General features: G+C 51.5%; 1 protein-coding gene across 2 annotated transcripts in view; it reads left to right on the top strand.

Annotated features, from left to right (window-relative positions):
• The first annotated feature begins 225 nt into the window (after nucleotides 1-225).
• Nucleotides 226-21,428, top strand: part of CRTAC1 (cartilage acidic protein 1) — a 147,563-nt gene continuing 126,360 nt past the window's right edge. Inside the window, exons 1-2 of one of the 2 annotated variants that reach the window (XM_046027502.1) lie at nucleotides 226-434; nucleotides 18,285-18,484. In XM_046027502.1, coding sequence (XP_045883458.1) covers nucleotides 411-434; nucleotides 18,285-18,484 — 224 coding nt within the window. In that variant the 5' untranslated portion in view covers nucleotides 226-410. The remainder of the gene's footprint in view (nucleotides 435-18,284; nucleotides 18,485-21,428) is intronic. The other variant, XM_046027503.1, reaches the window with a different exon arrangement.

Genomic DNA, 21,428 nt, shown 5'->3' with positions numbered 1-21,428 from the left:
CCGCCCACCCCAGCGCCCGCCGCGCCGCGCCGCGCCGGGCCGGCCCGGCTGCCGGCTGCCGGCTGCTGCCACCGCAATCCCCGCTCCTAAATCAGCGCGGGGAGGCGTCCCCTCCCCCACCGGCTGCCCGGGCTCCCCGCGCCGCGATTGGCCGCGCGGGCGCCCCCAGTCCGGGGGCCCCCCCGCTCCAGCCGCCGCGCCATTGGCTGCGGGTCTCCGCCAGCCTTTACATAAGCCCGGGCGCGCTCGAGTGGAGTTGTATAAAGCGAGCGAGCGGTGGCGGGGCGGGAGGCTCGAGGCCAGCCCGGGACCGGGGCTGGGAGCTGGAAGGAGGCGGCGGCGGCGGCGGCGGCAGCAGCGAGCGCCCGCGCTCCGGCGCCCCCAGGCGGTGGGGCTGAGAGAGCCCGAAGATGGCTCCGAGCGCTGACCTCGGCGTGAGTACCCGCTCCCTGGCCCCCACTCCCTCAGGCGGAGAAAGTTTCTCCCGCCCTGCGCGCCCCACCCGACCCGTCCGCAGGGGTGGCGGCGACCGGGGAACCGGGAAGGCGGACGCCGCCAAGGCGGCGGCGGCGTCTGTGCTGCCAACTTACTGAGAGGCACAGGACCCGACCGGCGCGCCGAGCCTCCCCCGCGGGCTGGGGGCGAGGCGGGCGCGGGGCTGGAGGTGGAGAGGTGGGAGAGGGGGTGTGCGGACCACAGCCCGCCCCGCTGGCGGGGAAGGTGCTGGGGCGCGCTGGAGGTCAGCCGTTTGGGGAGGGGTCACTAGGGCGACGAGGGGGGGCGGAGCAGGTGAGAAGGGATGTGCCGGGGGTATCTGGGAGCCACCCAGCGGGGCTCAGCCTCGGGCCGGGGAAGCTACTGGCCTCGACCGGGAGACTATGCTGCCAGGATGGGGAAGAGCCCCGGGGAGCTGGCGCTTCTTCCCCGGGGAAGCCGAGGTCCTGGCACAGCGCTCGGTGGGCAGAGAGCTCCGGGAGCTAGCCCCGCGAGCGGCGTAGCTGCCAGCTGCCTTTGCTGGACCGAGGTGTGGTCTCCTCGCTCGCAGCCTGTCTCGGGCAAACCAGCTTCAGGCATTCCGGGGGAGCCGGGGATCTTTCTCCGCCTGTGGGGGCACCTGGAGGCTTGGATGGGGCACAGGCCAGGCTTGGGGGCATGCCCAACAATGCAGCGCGCTTCTTCGCAGTACAGTAGTTGGGAGCCCTGGTTAGTCCCATTTCTGCAGAAACCAACTCAAGAATCCAAAGTCATCCCAGCCTGGATGGGAGCCTCCCAGAGTGGTCGCGGAATGCTCCTGAGGTTGGGAGGGGGGGCACTCCCCTTCCTCTAGGAATGACTAATGAATATTGCTGGCGGTGGTGGTGGGGTGGGCACCTAGTGTGGCTTCTCTGCGTCCCAGGAGGAGCTTCAGCTTTCCAGGCAGGACACATTCTTGAGTCACACTTGAGATGTCTTCTGGGATGGGTGCAGGACTTCTCAAGTGAAGCCAGGTGGAAAAGAAGGCAAAAAAGCTTCCAAGAATAGGGGACAGCTCTGTAGTGCTGTTGAGAATCAGGTGAGAACTCATGGGGGAAGAGAATCGCTACTGATGGGAGATTTTTTTTTTTTTTTTTTTACCCTGAAGACTTAGGGCTGGGGATACCCAAGGCTGAATCAGAACAAATTCAGAGTAGTGCTTGTACCTCACTTCAGCCGTGAGGAAGGGGAGATGGAGGATGGAAAAGTGGGAACATGGCAGTTCTTCCAATAAACCTCTTGAGGAAGCATTTTCTCTCCCTCTGACTCAAGAACATCATTCTGGCAGCAGGTCCTAAATTCAATTTAAGAAGCCATGAAGGGAGTTTAGGGTTTTGGTGCTGCCACAGTGGACCACAAGTAGAATATTCTGACTTGTAGTTGGCACTAATGGACTCTGGAGAAGGGCAAAGACATGCTGCTCAGTCAGGGTGTATCCTTCACCTGTACCCCATTCCTGAACACGGTGGGTGTTTTGGATTCCTAGGGGAGCTCCTTCAGCCTGGAGATCTTCTGTGGGGGTTATCAGTCCATTCCCCAACCAGCTCCATCCTCCGCCTGCGGTCAAAATTTTTCTGCTCCATTTCCCAACACCTTCTCTCCACTGGGGATTTGTGCAGGGAGATACCTGCTTGTTGCTCTTTCTTCCCTTCTCTCCAACTGGGTTGCACCTGGTGTTCTAAACCCTGATATTTATTATTTGGCACCTTGGTGTTTGCTTAAGACGTCCTGTCGCTGCACAGGAGTGCCCCTATGAATGTGTGGACCAAACGGCTGTGTCATGCGAGGGAGTCAAACCTAGACGGTGTGGAGAGGGGACCACGGACCACAAAGGCAGTACTATGAAAGTGCTTATGACAGTCTCCTGTTCTCAATCTTCTGGCTGACTGCCTAGGTGATCAAGGTTAAAGGTGGAGCAGGCTCATTGGTGTCCAGTAGGGGGCGCCAAAGGCACCCAGCTGGAGACCACTGACTTTCCCACTTCTTGCCCTTCACTGACCATGGTAACTAAACACTTTGGGCAAGCCCAGACCACAGACCCCAACCCTCACCTTCATGACGGGAGCCCTGCTACCACAGGTTTCCTGGACGTCAGCTTTTCCTTGTGATCTCAGGTGCAATGGGGCAGGTGCACACACAACATTTCAGGGAAAGAGCTGGTGCTCAGTCCCACCTGCTCTCTGAGAACATTCCTTTGCTCTTGGTTCTGGTGGGTTCTTTGAACTCGTTATGAGCCCACGGAGTCCAAGAACATTAGGACTAGAAGGGAGGATCCTCGAAGAGCATCTAGTCCAACCTCATCCCTTCCCCAACACTCACACGCATACCTAATTTACAGATGATAAAGCTGAAGCCCAGTCAGGACCAGTGTGTGGCCCAAGGTCACATGGCTATTTGGTGGAAGACATTGGACTAGGTCTCAGGATTCCCAGCTCCCTACACAGAGCTCTTTCCAATCCTGTGACCTGCTTCTTCTTTACTATGGAGATGGACGTGTGTTCTCAGCACACTATGTACTCATAATTGCTGACATTGGCAAATTAATAAATTTAGTAAATTTGGGGAAATTTCCTTGGAATCAATTATTCGGAGCGAGGAGCAGGTAAAGTTCTTGTAATGTACATATACAGGTAATAGAAATTCTGAGTTGCTTTTTCCCTACCGTCCACTATCTTATCTCGTTATTCCAAGCAGTCTTTTAGGCAGAAAGAAAGCAACTCCGGCTCTCAGGCCATGCATGCAGGCATCAGAAAAGCCCAGTCCCTCGCTGTGGTCTTGGAAGCCAGGCCAAAGCGCTTCCTTTCTCTCACAAGGGCATGCCAGCGTAGGCTCTCCCAGTCCTGCATCCCACCGCTGCCTCTGGCACCCCCAGTACTCAGATCCTGGATGAAGTGGAGAGTTCCCAACCATTATTTGCCCATTTCCCCATCTTTGCCGCTCCCAGCTCAAGGGCAGAGTGCTAGGATGTTCTGTTTTTGCAGAATCCTTGTATTAGGGCTTCTTGGGTGACCTGGAAGATACTGCCATTTCCCCTGCCCTTTTTCTGTTCTGTGAGTGTGACTGTCAACATCCGAGCTGGGCCTTGGGCAGGAGGCTTGCTGAGTGGCCTGTGGACCACCCTTCCATTTCCTCTCCCCACTCTGTTCCTTTGCACACGGCGTAGAGCTCCTCTGGGGTCCCCTCGGAGCCTCAGCAGACTCAGTGGCGACCCTCAGGAGGAACGAGTGCTGCCAAGCCAGAATTCTGAGAGCCAGATCCTCTTCTGTCCCTAAAGCTCACCCAAGGGATGCTTGTTGCTGGGGAAGATGCTTGAGTTTCCTCTTCTCCTTCAGGTTCACAGGCAAGTTGGGTCTTAGTCTTCAGGGGGAGGAGGAAGGTAGTAAGAGTAGTAAGTGGACCACCAAAGAGCAACAACCCCCTCCTTTAGGAAGTAGAGTTCTGAGAGGGTGCGCTTGGGTCTGCGCCAGCTCCTGGCTCTAGCTGAAGAAATGTGCCTGCATTCCCAGGACTTGTTCTGGTCTGGATAAGGAGAGGAATGTAATTACATGAAATATGGCTAGAGCACAAGCTCTCTGGTGTTTTGTTGAATGGAAAGAGAACATAGAGTTGGAGAAGTGGCATTAGACCCTGAGAAAACAAGAAGTCACCCTTTTCATGAGCCCCACTAGGTGGCTGACTCTTATTTCCCCTACTCTCATTGGGAAGGCAGCCCAGTGTAGTAGGAAGGACACAGGCTTAGAATCTGGCTCCCCCACTCACTGGCTTAGAGACCTTTGGCAAACCGCTTAACCTCTGCATGCCTCAGTTTCCTCCTTTGCAAAACAGTGAAGCTGACAACCCTGTGATAAGGATAGGATAGTGAAGATCAAGGAAGACAGTCTTTAACATGCCTCTGCCCTTAGCAAAATGTAAGGAGGTATTCAGCTGGAAGAAGATATTATTGCAGGATCACTGGGAACCACACTGAGTCTTCCTTTGCCAAGCAAGCGAGGCTGAGTGTCCAGATTTGTACATCGGCCCCTGCTCAAAGCAACATCTGGACTGATGGACAAGGCCTCCCCGGCAGGGCTCCCTCCTTGCCTTCTCCCCTCCCCCACCCTAGGGTTGTCATTTGGGGGTTCTGCCATACTTAGGGAAAAGAAATTTTACAGGTCCCAGGATAATTCTGAATGTGATGAAGGGCCCTGAGCTATTGATTCCTAAGGAAGGATCTTTGTGCTGGGAGAAGCCTTCCGCGGAGCCCAGTGATTTAAGAGTGCTGACAAATCCATGCTTCCTGAGCCTCCTGCAGGCTGCAGATACAGGCTTCCAGGCCAGCCAGGGCTTGGTGAGGGATTTCTGGGGAGCCTGGCTGGTTGCTTAGGGGACATAAACCTGTGAACTCTGCTTAGGAAAAAGTATGAAATCAATTGGTTCATTATCACACCCAACACACCCTGGACCACTTAGGGCATTTAAGAAATGAGAAGCAGCAAAGGACTTGGAGGGTGCATTGGAAAAGTAGACAGAGAGATGTGAAGGGCTTGGCAACAGGAAGACCTTTTACTACTGAACCACTCATGATCTTGACCTTATTGAAATCCTTTGGCAGTGACCAGAGGGCCTGTGTTGCCCCCCAGTCATTTGGCGGTGTCTGGAGACATCGTTAGTTGTCACCACTGGGCTAGGGAGGGCTAGTAACATCTAGTGGGGCAAGGCCAGGGATGAGGCTTAACATCCTACCATACATAGGACAGCCCCCAGTGAAAAATTGGCCTAATATGTCAATAGTGTCAGGGCTGAGAAACCCAGGCCAGAGCATCGCCACACAGAATCGGAGCACACCGGAGGTGGGAGGGATTTCAGAAGTGTCCTCATCCTGCTCTCCCATTTCACAGCTCAGGACACTACGACCCACAGAGGTGAAAAGACTTAGTGAGGGTCCTACAGCAAGCTAGCAGCCAAGCTCGTCTGGAACTCAGATCTCCTATTTGCTGAGACCGACTTACACAAACTCTCTCAAAGATGTTGTGAAGATCAAATGGGAGCTGTGAAAACACTTGGAAAATTATAAAGAGACTATTATTAATATTGCTATTAATAAGAATTCGGGAGTTTGGAAAGTTCTATTTCTGGCTGTGCCACTGACTCATTGTGTAATATTGGGTGCCTCGTCCCTTCCACCTGCATGCCTCTCTGAGTGTGTGTGTGTGTGTGTGTGTGCGCGCGTGTGGCTGGGGGAGGTGGGGAAGGTGATCTTAGCAAATAAGTATATCATAATCATTACCTTTAGAGAAATGTCCAAAGATTTGCCCTTCAAAAACCCTAGCCACTTTTTAAAAAAAGATAAAAATTTTCCTTGAAAGAAATCATGTTGGCTTCTTAAGAAGCAAAGCGTTTTCTTCTTGGAATAATTCCAGTACCTTCGCCCTGTAAGTTGGTTCCAGCCCAGGAAATCTGATCAACATCCGGAGGAGATACTGATATCTCCACAAATGACTACCGATTGGATTTGTCCCCCCTCCCTCCGGGAAAGGGAGGTGGCAGCTTCACTCTTTCCTGCTCAACCCTCTTGGCACAGGGAAGTTCTGCAAGGAACTTCACGGAGGGATGGGAAGGCGAGTCATTAATTAGTAAAACCTTGTTTACTTAACAGACATATTCTTAAAGATCTCTTCCAAGGGACATTTTGACATATTACTTTAATTAGCCACAGAAGAATTGCAAGTGCAGAGAGTGTATAAAATGACCCTTCCCGTTGTTTCTAGTTACTCTTATCTTTGTTTGCACCCAACAGGTACAGTGACAAGGTCACGGGAATCACTGCTGAGCTCAGGCTGTCCCATTGACCAGGGGAGGGACTGCAGGGACTTCCTCCCTAACAGCAACATCCACCTGCCTGGAGAACAGCCCCCCAAGGGGAGGTTCTCCCACGGCATCCCTGCCATACCCTATTTTGATGTCTGTCCCTAAGGACCCCTCATATCAGACAAATCCTTGTTCAGCTGTCTAGATGGGGAACAGGCCTGGGAACCCGATCCCAGCCTGCATGGGCAGAGGAGCTCTTGAAGGATTGGCAGGAGCAGCCTCTGTTAGTGTTTTTCACTGAAGGGCTGTGTCTGGGCTTGTCCTCCATGTGCTCAGCACTGAAGGTAGGAAGTCACTTGAGTCTCTCCCAAGAGGATCAAGGTTACACCCTAGTCCATCCCTATAACAGAGGAGCTAAGCAGACAGGCCCGTTCTGTCTCTTGCGGACACACTGTCTAAGGGATGTCACATTCCCTTTCATCCTGGTCTCTAGGAACAGACTCTTCCTCGGAGATCGTAACCATGCACCTCTCAACGGAGAAGCTATGTATGTCCAAGGAGGCTTTGACAAGTGAGGACACAAGAGTTCCTGAGAAGGAGGAACACTGCCTTATAAGCAGTGTCAGGAAATCACTGTGTCTTTCATTCTCACTGTGAACTCCATGCCTAGCGTGCTTGGCACATGCAAGAGCTCAGTGGGTACTTGGCTGGATTAACAGGTGAATGTAGGTGGCCATTCTGGGCCAGAGGTGGCTCTGGGTATGAAAGTGGATCTCCAAACTGGCCTGGATCAGCAAGGCCACTTTTCCTTCTGGCTCCTTCTTCCCAGCAGGCTCCAGAAACCTCGAGGTCCTGCTGCCCAGGCAGGGGTTGGGGAGCCCAGGCAGGGCGCACCTTATGAGATGGTGGCCAGCTCTGAGCCCCGAGCAAGGCACAGGTTCTCTTCCTCTTTCCCTCTCTCTTCGTGCTCTCTCCCCTTCCTCCCTCCTTCCCACTAGGCTACTGCAAGGAAGCTCAGCGCAGATTTGCCTCACTCTAAGCTGAGAGAAGAGAGGATAATTCGGATTTCCACTGAAGACAGACTAGGGAGTGAATCGCTACTTCGCAGGAAGATTCCCAGGGGCGTGCTTCTAAATAGCAAGGTCTGTTAATGCATTTCAAGTGACTTAGAGGGGAAAAAGGCAACAAACCCTGACCCATAGACTCTTAGGCCTGGAAAAGCACTTGGGAGGTCATCCAATGCCACGCCACTCTGCTGCCCCAGGATGCCCACATCCCTTCTGTGAGACTCTCACTCTCTCTTCAGGAGCACCATCTGTCTGTCCTGCAGCCTGCTGCCCCAAACCTAAAACGCTCTTCCTGCGGTGCGTGGCTGGTCATGTGATCATGTCGCAGCCCACTTCGAACCCTCTCCTGTGGTGTGACTCCAGGCTCCTTGCCCTGGCATAACGGGCAGGCCCTACAGGCCCCAGCGGCTGCCTCTGCCTTCTCCCGCACCCTGCGCCCCACACCCTGGACACTGCATTCCAGCGACCCCCACGTTTGCCGTGTCCACTAAAGCTGTGTCACAGCCACTCCATGATCCATGTGGAATGCAACTCCCGTGGAATCTCCGTTCTCCTTCGCTCCTGCCCTTACCCCCGCGTCACTAGCCACCCCCCCCCCCACCCCTGCCACGGGCTGCACCTGCACTTCAGCCGTCTTGCTGTTCTGAGCTTCTCCCTGTGCATGGGCCTCACCGCCCGTAGACCGCGAGCTCCCAGAGGTCAGGAGCCAGGCCTCAGGTGTCACTTCCAACCTGGCCCCTGGGCGTGTCCTGACTGAGTATGCATGGGTGGAAGTCGGGAAATTGAGGAGAGTCTGGTGTTGGGAAAGCAGTGCTGAAGAAGTCAGCGAGGTCCACTGGGCTCCCCAGACAAATTAGTCATGGAAGCAAGCCTATTCCTTGAAGTCTGACAGTCCCAGGCGTTCCACCCAATTTCTGGCCCCTACTCCTGGAAGGGGAGTCCCTAGTGGGCCCGGGGGCCCCCTCCTGAGCTGCGTTCCTCTGGCCCACAGACAGCCGTTGGCCATGGTCTTAGCGCGATCACTGTTGCCCTCCCCTGCCACGGACGGACCTCCTGTCGACCGGGCACCACGCTCAGCACGGAACGGGCATCATTTCGTTTCGTTGCCCGTTCCACAGACAGGGAAGTCTCGGCCGTTCGTGATGCTCGAGCAGGAGCCACTACACCGGTGCACAGGGCCGGGAGATGCCGTTTGTGCGCTCACTCACAGAACCCAGCTTCATTAGCCTGCCGGTCTCCGGGGCACCTCCTCGCCCGGGGCCCCTGAGTTTTCACCTGCCTTCTCTGGAGCAGGAGCCAGTCTGCTCTCTGCCTGGGAGTGCAGCTGCCGGCAGCATGGGGTGCTTTCCCCAGGTAGCGGGAGAGAAGAGGAAGCCTTCTATTTTCTGGGTGCTGGGGAAAATGCAGAGGACAGGGTGGCCCCTGGGGGCAGGGAGGGGCAGAAATTCTAACATTTGGCGAAGCAGAGGACCTGGCCAGAGACAAGGTGGAGAGACACCGATGACTGAGGCCTTGGAGCATTTACGCCATGGGGCAAGGCCTTTGTTCCCAGCGTTGGGCACAGGGCCTGCTACAGTGTGGGTGCACGGGAATACGGAGTGAGTAATGGCCGAGGGAAGGGTACCCCCAGACATCCAGCTTTCTCTCCCACTCAGGCCCGGGGTTTGCTTCCCAGCTGGAGTCCCAGCTTCCAGCTACATCCTCCCATGGCTTCTCCACATGCCCTGGCTACAGCGGTCTTTCTAACACACCCCTCCACCTCTGGCTGCTGTGGCTCACCAGGCCACTCCCCTTCTCCATCCTCTTTCCCAGAGGTTGTCCTGCCCCATCCCGTGCTCCCACCACACAGAGCCTCACTGCATGACACAAGCTGCTTGTCCACATGCTCTGCTGTCCCCTCAGCCCGGGACACTTCCTCCACCTTGTCCCCCAGCTCACCGCTGCCCCTCTCTTGGCTCTCCCCCAGCTCCTCTGGGCAGGGGTGTTTGCTCCTTCCACTGGGCTTCCATCTCACCTCCTCTAAGACAAGCTCATTATAGCAGAGCGTCCAAGAATGCTAGTTCCGGAGCCAGGGGGCTTAGACACAGAATCTGGTTCCACCACGCCCTAGCTTTGTGACCTTCAGCAGGTTACTTAACATCTCCATGCCTTAGTCTCCTCATCTATGAAATGGGGTCCATAGTAAAACCCACCTCACAAGTTACTGTGAGGACTGGAGGAGATCATCTGTGTGAAGGGGGAGAGTAACGCCTGGCACCCAGTCAGGGGTAGACAAGCGTCACTATTACTACCCACTCCTCATATAGGACTTGTTACACAAAATTGCAGTGAAAACCTGTTTGCCTGGTATCCAGAGTCCCATGAATTAAGTGGAAGAGAGAGGGAATCAGTTCTGAGATTAGAAACTGGAGCTCCGACAGGCGTGTGGAAGTGGGTGAGGTGAGAGGGAGGGGCTAGTTAGCAAGTATTGCCACTGTTCAGGGGAAGGGTAGAGGGGCGCATCTCTAGCAGTGGGGTTGGGAAGACTGGGCACTTTTGAGAAGTATTCATGGGACACAATGGACGTGGTGATCCAGCGATTGTGGGGAAGGAGGAAGACGCGAGAACCCATTGTGACACCAGATTTCCAACCTGAGTGACAGTGTTGGGGTTCAATGGGGCCCAGTGAATAGCATCCCCCTTCCCTACTCAGATTCAGGACCAACTGAAAGAGAGAAAGGGGAGGAAGAAGGGAGGAGAGAGGCAAGTCCCAGATACCCTCATTACCGATACAGCTGTTTGGAAGGCCTGGCTTCAGAGTGGGCTCCCTGTGGCGGGGGGCGGGGGGGGGGGGGCTGGGGCTGAGCCTCAGCCCGTGGCGGCGAGTGGCCTCTGTTGGGAGGCAGGTCCAGAAAGGTTCCTGCATGGTTCTTGCACACTGAGCAGCTGGGAGACCCTGCTGCAGCCCTCAGGAGGAGGACTCGGGAAGGAGGGAGGCCAGGAATATGGCGCTGGTCCTGGAGGTTCTCAAGCTCACGCTCTTGATGCTTTGGGCTAGATAATTCTTTGTTTTGCTGGCTGTTCTGCGCACTGTATGAAGTTTGGCATTCTACCCTCTGAATGCCAGTAGCATTCCCTTCCCTGGTTGTGTGGACCAGAACTGTCTCCAGATATAGACAGGTATCCCGGGAGGTGGGGTGGGGGGCGCAAAATTGCCCCCACCTGAGAACCCATGTTCTAGTCAAGTGGAAGGTCCTCTGGAAGCAAACCTCAGGAGTGGGAAATAAATGCTTCCTTCCCACCACTGACCCGGGGATCGGGGCAGGTTGGGGTGACCACTGGGTCTTCCATACCTCTGGGTCTACTCTCTGGATGCTCTCCTTTCCCTCCTGCCACTCCTATCCAGCTGCCTTCCGAGCATCCTTCAGCTTAATTTGCGGCAACACCCCCTACCTCTTCGGAAGCAGTCCAGGTCTCTGCCCTGCCCCCAGCTCCCTTAGTGAATTCTTTGTGCTCTGGCCTCCAACCTCCCCGCCCCCCCGCCATACAGCACATGTTAATTAAGTTTCTCCCTGTGACCCCAGCACCAAGAGCAGGATCCCAGGGTCTATAGGGATTGTCACTGCGGGCAAAGGAACAAAGACAACTTCTGGTAGCCCTTCTCCAAAGATGCCTTGGTTCCAGTCACTCCTGGGTGGGGCTTGGCCTCTGCGGGATGGAGTGTTCCTGCCGCTGCCTTACTCCCCAGAGCCGCTGCCCCCCCTACAGTGTCTGGAAAGGGTCAGTGTTCCATGCTCATTTCTAACTTCTGAAGCATTTGGGGCTCTTTTGTCGAGTGAGACTCTGCCCCCCTACAGTGTCTGGAAAAGGTCTGTGCTCCTGGCTCATTCTCAACATCTGAAACATTCAGGGCTCTTGCTTTTGTGAGAGCTCGGGGTGGTGTCCTTGGCTCTTTCGATAATCTCTAAGGAACTGCTTGCCCTGGAAATTGCCCTGGAAGCTTCCCCCCACAGCTGTCTGACCCCACTCCGAGATCTGGGTTGCTTGGTTACCAGCTTTCAGACCCAGTTCAGGAAAGTCCCAAGGCCACAGAAAACTGAGTCTGGCTGCATGTGACCCGCCTCACAGCCAATGTCTAAAGACTGACCCAACACTATCTGTGTAGCAAGACGGGGAACAAGCAATGAGAGCAGCCCGGCCTGGCCCCCAGCAAGTGTCCACGAGCTCACCTAACCGTTGAAACCTTGGTGCGTTGTCTGCTTCCCACGTCACAGATGATGACACTGAAGAGCTGACCAATGGAGGAACGTGCCCAAGGTCACTACCTAGTTGATGGGGATTGCGGGGGGTGGGGACACTTGAGATCCAAATCCATGTCCCTAACTCCACGCTTTGGGGTTCCCCCCTCTTTTTATCCCACTAAAGACTGTTCAAGAAGTTTGCTTATGGATCCTTTTTTAAAATCATTACAAAGCAATCTTCTCACTTCCTGAACCACAAGTCCTAGCATCCCTTCCCCTTGTTAAGCCAGACCCCTCCCAGCCTCCTCCCCACACCTCCCCTGCAAGAGCAGCCCACATTCCTTACAGAGGCTCCGGGTGCTCTGGCCCTGTGCCCCTTGGCCCAAGCTCCACCTTTGGTATTTAGTCTCGCCTCCTCCAGGCTGCTCGGCCCTGGGTGTCCCCCCTCCACACCTACGTGCTGAACCTCGGACTCCGCGCCACTCAGCAGGCTCAAGAACATAGTAGGCGGGTCATGCCCAAGCATTCAAGAAAACAAAAACTGTCCGTTCAACCTATTTTTTGATCCTGTGTTTAACTTTTCCATGCTCTCCCCAAAGATTCAGATGTTCACAGTGGTGTGACGGGAGGTTTCTCAGGTCAGCCATGTAAAATGGGAGGTCACCCCCGGTGCCCGCGGCCCTTCCACTTCACGCAGTCCCAGCGCCTGCTCTGCTTTCTTCCCCAAACTCCCAACCAACCTCACCTCTTCCGGTGACATTCTGTAGCTAAAAGTAGGTTTTATTCATGTACTTCAACAAGCTGGTTGAGGACATTTGAGGAGTAGAAACATTTTTCACTTTAAAACAGAGGGCAGCTTACACTCCCAGATCTTGAGGACCACGAGTCTAGGGCCGTGGTTCTCAGCCCAGGCTGTCCATCAGCATCGTCTGGGGAGCTTCTAGAAATACGCAGCACCTGAGCCCCACCCCAGATCAATTCAATCAGAAACTGGGTGAAGGACCTGGGCCGTGTTGTATTTTGAAATACTCCCAGGTGAGTCCTGTGGGCCAGCTGGGGTTTAGAACCTTGGTCTAGAGCCTTGCTACTAAAAGTGAAGTCTGCCGAGGCCTCATGGGATGCTCTGTGAGAGTGCAGAAACTGAGCCCCACCGCAGACCTACCAAACCAGAATGTGCATTTTGACCAAGACCTTCAGGTGATATGTAAGCACGTTACAGTTTGAGAAGCCTTGCTTTAGGCAAAGAAGAGTTTTTAAATAACTCTATGACAAGTGGCAAGCCATTTCTGCTGATTCATATTATCATTTGGGCATATTCAACATTTAACAAACATTAATTAAGCACTAACTAGTACCAGGCACTATGATGGTTTTTAAGAACACGTTGGTGAGCGTCTCTGTCTTAGCGGCAAATTCCTGCCCATAACCCATTTTCTCTAGGCTGTGGCATTTGGTGATAGCCATCCCTTTTCTCCTGGACCTGACCCTCCCCTCCAGTTCCAATCCTCACCCTCTTCTCACTTTCTGGTAAAAACCAGAACCAGAATCCTTTGTCCCCTCATATTAAGTATGGTAATTTAACTCGGAGCTAAAGACAGCTAGGACTTTGAGCATATATGGGTAAACGGAGCCTGCAGCTCTGAGGATTGCATAACCCTCCATTGATTTCAGCTCCTTAGATCTAGAGAGTGAGAAGCAGGTTCCTGAAATAATCACATCCCTTCTCTGTAGTATATACCCTGGTTTCTTGACTGGGAGCTATAGTGCAGAACCTCACTGTACAGCGTGTAACTTGCAGACCAGGATCCCCAGCATCACCTGGGAACTTGTTAGAAATCAAGAATGTTGGACCCTATTACAGATCTAGTGGATCAGAAGCTGCAATTGAACAAGATTGCCGGATGATTCACATACACATTACAGTCTGAGAAGCACTGGTATAGAACAGTGTTTCTTAAATTTTGCAACATATTATAATCACATGGTAGAGCTTTTAGAACTCTGATGTGCCCCTGCTGCACCCTGTGCCAGTTAAGTGAGACTATCTTGGTGTGAGACAAGACACCTGGTCTCTAAATTTACCACGTTAGCCATTTTTAAGTGTACAGTTCAGTGACATTGGGCACATCCATGTGGGCGAGCAACCATCCCCACCACCCATCTCCACACTGAAACTCTCTGTCCATTAAACACTAACTCCCTGCTCCTCCTCCCTGAATCAGCCTCTGACAACCACCCTTCTGTTTTCTGTGTCTGTGAATGGGACTATCCTGGGTACTGTATCTAAGTGGCATTACAGAGTCGATGTCCTTCTGTGACTGGCTTATTTCACTCAGCACAATGTCTTCATGGTTCATCCATGTCACAGCATGTGTCAGAACTGTCTTCCTTTTTAAAGGTTATAGCATATTCCATTCTAGGTGTAGACCACATCTTGTTTACTGTTGAGCTGTCGAAGGACTCTTGAGTGGCTTCCACATTTTGGCTCTTGTGAATAATGATGCTTTGAACGTGGGTGTACAAGAATCTGTTTGAGCCCCTTCTTTCACTTCTTTCCAGTGTAAACCCAGAAGTGGGTTTGCCAGATCACATGGAAGTTGTATTTGGGCGTTTTGTTTGTTTTTTAGGAACCCTTGCACAGTGAATTTCCACAATAACTATGCCATTTTACATTCCTGACAGCAGCGTGCAAGGGTCTTAGTCCTCCACATCTTCACAAATGACTGCCATTTTCTGTTTGTTTTGTTTTGTTTTGTTTTACTATATCCATCCTAATGGATATGAGTGGTATCTTATTGTAGTTTCGATTTGCATTTCCCTAATGATTACTGTTGTTGAGCATCTTTTTACATATTTATTGGCCTTTTGTATATACCTTCTTTGGAGAAATGTCTATTCAAGTCCCTTGCCCATTTTTAATTGGGTTGTTTGTTGTTGTTGTTGATTTGTAGGAACTCTTTATATATTCTGGATATTAATCCCTTATCAGATAAACGATTTGCAAATATTTTCTCCCATTCTGTGGGTTGCCTTTTCACTTGGTCTGCAGTGTTCTTTGATGTACAAAAGCTTTAAATTTTGAGATAATCCTTTTTATCTATATTTTCTTCTGTTGTATGCTTTTGGTGTCATATCCAAGAAATCATTGTCAGACAACAGTATTTAAAAAAAAAAAAAAAAAACTCCCCGAGTGATTCCAGTGTATAGTTCCAGCTGAGCAATGTTTCTCAAACTTTAACGTGCATTCACATCTCCTGAACTCTTATGAAAATGCATATTCTTATTTATTAGGTCTGGGGTGGGGCCCAAGATCCTGCTTGTTAACAAAATCCTAGCTGGTATTGAGGCTCCTGGTCTGGGAACCAGTCTAAGTAGTCAAGGTACAGAGAAGCCCTTCCATGATTTCTTTGACATGAGCCCTGAGAGTACAAGGTGGATATTTTCCAGACCTTTTCCTGAGTTTCTTTACCATAACTGTTTCCCGATCTGCCACAAAGACAGGCTCACAGCTTCTCCTCTAACTCATGGCTGGTTCAGAACAGCCCAGGTGGGTGCATGGAGTGCCTTGACATAGCAAAAAAATAACATGTGAAGTGCATGTTCTCCCGGCACCCCTCGGCCCCTGCCCCACTGGGGGTGCTGTCCACTGATCTGCCCATGTGGAGTGATTTCAGATTCCACAATGATAATGGCTGATTCCTCTCTGGCCGTGGCCTCTGTGGGGGAACTACTGCAGAACCCTGCTGAAAAGCTGTTTTGTTCAAAATAGGTTTAATGTGCTTGGAGAGGAAAATCACACAGGTTGGTCTAAAGTTTATAGAAGGCACTGAGGAGGAAAACCGCCGACGGTCTGCTTCTAAAAAAAAAAAAAAAAAATTCTTTAATTCATTGTAGAATTTTAGAGCTGGAAAGGACCCTGAAAGTCTGTCCCAAACTCTCATTTTAGAGAAGAAAGCTGGGACCCACCAAGGCTGTGACTTGTTCAAGGTCACCAAGCTGACTGGAGGTCAGCCCATAAGTTTATTACTTCTTTTTAATCTTGCTTTAGGTTATTTTTCTGGAAATGGTTAACACAGAGCAGCTACCTCTTTCATATGGCTCCCCTAATTAAAAGTTCATCTTTGCGGGGAGCCTGGGTGGTTCAGTCTGTTATACATCTGCCTTCAGCTCGGATCATGGTCCTGTGGTCCTGGGATTGATCCCTGTGTTGGGCTCCTTGCCCAGAAGGGAGTCTGCTTCTCTCTTTCCCTCTGCTCCTCTCCCCATACTCACGCTCATGCTCTCTCTGTTTCCCTCTTTCAAATAAATAAATGATCTTTTTTTTTATAAGTTCACCTTTTTACAGTAAAGGTAAAAATCAACAGGCTGCATCATGGTTCGTGCCCCTCATGACCTTCATTAGAAAATTTCTACCAGATGTTTACTTTCATAAGTTATGAATCTCTTGTAAAGAACATTGAGGCTTCCTGATTAAGTGGGCATTCTAAGAAAAAATAGTTATTATACAGTATTTTTCAGTAGTGATGTGCTTCTGAAACCTATTCCAGAATTCTGATATTACCTAAACAGAAGGTTGCCCCTGTTACCCCGATGGGACCTCCCTCCCTGGTGTCAGTGACCCAGACCACAGGTATGGTGCCTGGGAGGGACTAAGTAGCTTCTAGAAGTTACACCCAATGCCACTCCCCTTTTCTCTGTCCATTGCAAGCCTTGTAATCTGATCACGGTACTCTTGCAGGCCACTGCCAATCACTTGGATCTGACTTTCAAGTTGAAACTCATTTGCTGTCCTTACAATAGAGGTAGAAATACCTTGAAAAGACCAGTGACCTTCAGATCCACCCTACATTTCAGCATGTCTCCGCTGGTTATTAAATACTCTTTAGCTTCTCATTTGACCACCAGCTGCTCATTAATCCAATTATAAGTTTCCTTTATCCAACCAAACTTCCTGCCGAGTTGCTTAACTCTCAGAGTGATGTGTTTGCCTTTGGTGATTAGACAGCCCAGAAGATACGGTCTTGTTCAGACAACTCAGTAGTATAGGCTTGACCTCACTCTGATAGTGCAACACCCTACATGTGCCTCATGAATACAGTGCAAAAGCCTCCTTCCCAGGAAGGCTCGCTGAGGTTAGTTTCTGCCCTGCTGTGGGAGCCCTGCCCCTGGGTCTCACGCCAGCTTCACCAGCAAGGCATTAGGGAGGCTTCTGACTCATGTCCGACTGTGAAGGCAGCACCCATGCCCTCCATTTGGGTTTCTGGGTCCTGAACGGAGGCAAGCTCCCTTGTTGGCAGGAGCGTCTGTCTCCATATGGAGAGTCAGTTTTGCATCTTCTGTTCATTAAGACATCAGCCTCACTCAGCCTTGCTCTCGGCTGCCAGACGCACTGGCATGCCAGCGGGAAGAGTTCCATAAAGAAGGGGTCTGCTGCCTTCTGAAGGCAGGAAGGCACCACTTTGCCTGCAGGACTGGACCTGCGCAGCAGCGTTGGTGGGACTTGTTCCAGCAGAGCCTTTAGAATACTCTGGAGTTCGCCCTCCAGGCCTGCAGTTAGAGTCTCTGGGTGGGCCATCTGTAGCTCCTGCTGGGGCTGGGTGGGGTCCTTCCACCTCCTTGGCGATCCTCATCAGTCTCCTGGGTTCAGGCCGCCAGCTCCCATGGCCCCAGGCTGCTCGGCAACACCCTGAGTTATGTTAGAGATATAATAATGAATTATACAACGGATTATACATAATTAATTTATAATAAAACACGCACACAATGGTTTAATTTCTCCAAGTGAATGATGGGCCACCGCCAGATCCTGCTGGAATACATTCCCTAACTGCCTGCTTCCTGATCTGGAGATGACGGCCAGCCACCCTGGGGAGGGACCCTGGCCAGAGGAAACTGCCAGTTCCCAGGCTCCCTCCAGGCTACCTCTGGGATGTTTCCCGTAGAAGGAAAATTCTTCACTGCCTCTATTGTTCTAGACCGGGATACCCATGGGAGTCTCACTCCCACCAGGGACTGAGGCTGGTTATCTTCTTCACTCTCCTAGTCTTTCTTTCGGAGTCTGGGAGATGCCAATGTATTTATATTCAATCCTTCCTTCCTTCCTTCCCTCAACAACTGTGTGATGAATGCCTATTCTATGCCAGACTCTGTCCTTGGCTTGGTGTGCCTGAGGAAGCAAAACCCACCGATCCTTGCCCTGGTGGAGCTTACATTCTAGCAGAGGGAGACAAACAACAGGAAGCATAATGAATAAGTAGATGTACAGTGATAGAAAAAGAAGCCGCCGAGCAGGGTAAGGGTGATCCGGTGGGATGCAGGCAGGCTATAATTTTTTTTTTTTTTTATTTACTTGATAGACAGAGATCACAAGTAGGCAGAGAGGCATGGGGTGGGGGGGGGAGAAGCAGGGTCCCAGGTGAGCAGAGACCCAGATGCAGGACTCGATCCCAGGACTCTGGGATCATGACCTGAGCCGAAGGCAGAGGCTTTAACCCACTGAGTTACCCAGGTGCCCCGGCAGACTGTGGTTTTAAACACGCTGGTCAGGGTAGGTGTTATGGAAAAGTGGCAGCCTCAGTAATGGCCAAGCCCTCCAGGAATGAGGGCTGGGGGAATAGGGAGAGGGAGTACTTGTGCGCCTACTCCAGGCTGCTTGATTAGGAGGTCTTTCAGTAACATTTGTAACTTCTGGTTGCAGGTGTTCAGGATGTTACTGTTCCTGCTGCTGCTGTGGTTTCTGCCCCCAGCCGAGGGGTCCCAGCGTGCTGAACCCATGTTCACTGCAGTCACCAGCACGGTCCTGCCCCCTGACTATGACAGCAACCCCACCCAGCTCAACTATGGTGTGGCAGTCACCGATGTGGACCATGATGGAGATTTTGAGATCGTTGTGGCAGGGTAAGTGACTCCCGCCCTGAGTCTGACAGATCCATTAGTCAGCTTTTGCTGTGATAAGGCTGAATAAAAAATACCAAAAGCCAGTGGTTTGCAACAATACGTAATCTCATTCCTAGGTCTGGGCTGGGCTCCGCTGTGCCTCTGGAAGGCCATGTCCTTGCCTTTTGCTACAGCAGTGAGACAATAGAGGCTGGATGGTTTTTCAGGGAGGGAATTTGAACGCTCTGCTTCAAGACATGCTCTTAGTGTTTTTAAGTCTCCTTGTTATACAAGTAACACTTCCTTGGCAGTGGGATTGTAGAAGCTCTACATAGGAAGGGCTTAAAGGTGACAATTATGCTAGAAGTCCTGCTCAAAGCGGCCTTTGCACAGCATTTCCTGAACGACTCGGAAGACAATAATCATTCCTTTCAAAGAAGGGCGAAAAATGGGAATTCAGGACTGCTAAACTTCCTCTAAAGCACGCCTTGGTGTCCACTGCTCTCTTCTTTCCCGAGAAGCAACACCGTGTAGTAAGAAAAGCATAGGATTCGGAGTCCAGATAGCTTGAGTTCATGCCGTAGATCTAGAGCTTTCTAGTCGCATGACCTTGAATCAGTCCCTTCCTCTCTGAGATTCCGATAGATCATCTGTAGAAGCGGGAAAGGTGTTGCATGCGCGGGTGTGCTGTCAGTCCTGCCAGAAACCATCGATAAGTGTTATTTCTGGAGCCCCCATTGCCAGGCACCGTGCTGAGCCTTTCCCCGGCCCTGTCTTCCTTCAGCCTCCTGACACTGTGAAGTACATACACAAGGGAAGGAAATTGGGTGGGAAGCGATCAGCCCTCATAAATTAAACGGGACATGGGTGGGTCAGGATTTGAACCCCAGGGCTCCCTACTAGAGCTACTGAACTGCGTTATGGTGTTATGTTTTGTTATCACTTCAAAAATCAGTCGATCCAGAAAATCACGGGGCCTGTCCTCTTCATTCTGGGAGGCCAAGCTTGTATGGCGGCATGGAACAAAGTCACTGTTAGGTGGCATCGCTTATAGCAGTTGCATGAAACAGTGGAAAGCACTGACCTTGGAACTGGAAGACCTGGTGTTAATCCTAACCATACCCCCCAACAGTTGCGAACCTTGTGTGAGTTCCTTAGCTATGTGGTGCCTACTTGTCTCACCTGTAAAATGGACATACCGGACCACACTGGATGGGGTGAGGATCGGCCATGATGATGCATAGGAAAGATACTTCGTAAAGCATGCTTCTTCTTCCATTTATTCATTTCTTCCATCCTGTGAAGAGTAGAAGCTACCCGATTCCAGACCTTCTAGAAGTCGGGATGAGTGCCCCGTCCAGTGGAACCTTCTGCGATGATGTAGATGTTCTCTGTCGGGGCTGTCCCGTACGGTGTCCACTAGCCACAGGGGGCGGATGAGCACTTGAAATGTGGCTACTCTGACTGAGGAACTGAATTTTTTTTTTTCACTTAAATTAAATAGCCACATTGAAATTAGCACAGTTCTGGGTCTGAGGGAAAAACTAAAGAAATGAGTGTGATAGAAAAAGGAACCAGAAGGGGTTGTGATGACCCTTGCTGCCCGAGATGACTGGAGCAACTTGTCTGTGCTCAGTGCTGTGACAGTCTGGTGTCTCTCTGACCAAGAAGCAGCCCACCTCATCAAATGCTGCCTCCCAGAGCCCTGAGCCTCTGCTTCCAGGACTTTGAGGCTTGTCTGAAAGGTTCTAGCTGGCCCTGCCTCCTGTTAGGTGGCACCGGCCTCCCTCAGTAGCCCCTGGGAACTGACAGAGGACAGAGGATGGTGGGGCAACCACCCTTCCCTCACCCTGAGCCCTCTACAACTTAGTGTGGTTACCACACTGTCCCTTCACCTTGGACATGGGTTTCAGGTACAGCTCTCCATCACACCCATCCTTGGACACACACAGTTGCCGCTGCATCTCCCGAGTATGCAGTCTCTTTCTTTCCAAGCGCTCAGCATTCATTTTCTCTTCCTTTACCATGAAGTCCCTCCCTCGTCTCTTCCAAGGAACTCAAGAAGTTTACTTCTGTGTCTTCGGTGGTAGGGAGGCTAGACCATCCTTTGCAGTTACCTTACAGAGACAAAGCTGGGCTAACTTGCTTCTGACCACGGGACCGGCGGCACTTTGTGGTCCTCATCCCGCGTCAGCCAGAGAGCAGGGAAAGAGCCTTCTCTCATCTCCCAGGGAAGGGTTGAGCCAGGCAGGCCCTGTCTGCGAAAGTTTGGGGTGCTGAGTGTTCTTCAGCAAGATGATATTGCGGGCTCCCAGCAGAGGAGAAGGCTTGCGTGGAGGACAGGATGGCGAAATTGGGCAGCCTCCCAGCTCCAGGTCATGCCTTCTTTGTGGCTGTTGTGAAGCATTGTGAATTCTCAGAGCGTCAGAAAGACACGTTCTAATTTAAGTACCAAAATACGTTCCAAAGGCAAATATAACTTTCTATTATCTTGAGCTTAGGATGATTTGTCACTGTCTTCTTCTTTGGGCTGGATAACCAAGGGTTGACTGTATAGACATATTTAAATCAGGACCTTGGGAGGTCATTTGGTCCACCCCTTGCCTTCCAATAAGGCCACACCTATAGCTCTTAGAAGCTTCATTTATTTAAAGCCTTCCAAGAGAATGTATGCAATCTTTTTGTAATCTAGCTCAATTACTTATGTCAAGAATCTATTTGACAAATCTGAATCCCTCATATTAGAGTTTAATAAGCCATTTCTTTTAACTTTCGCTTTGCCATTGCATTTGAAGGTATAAACCAAGTGGTCACCATTCTTTCAAATAATGACAACTAGGATCACTGCTCTGCATTGTATTCTCTGTGGACTTGGCCACGTTTCTGGCTTTGACGCTTGTTCTATGTCATCTACTCTATACCCGTATTTTAACTCCATTTCCGTCTCTGTTTGATTGTAGACTCT

This window comes from Meles meles, chromosome 13, assembly GCF_922984935.1.
Source record: "Meles meles chromosome 13, mMelMel3.1 paternal haplotype, whole genome shotgun sequence".
Lineage (NCBI taxonomy): Eukaryota > Metazoa > Chordata > Mammalia > Carnivora > Mustelidae > Meles > Meles meles.
The sequence above is the reverse complement of the archived record's forward strand: the minus strand, read 5'-3'. Positions and strand labels throughout refer to the sequence as shown.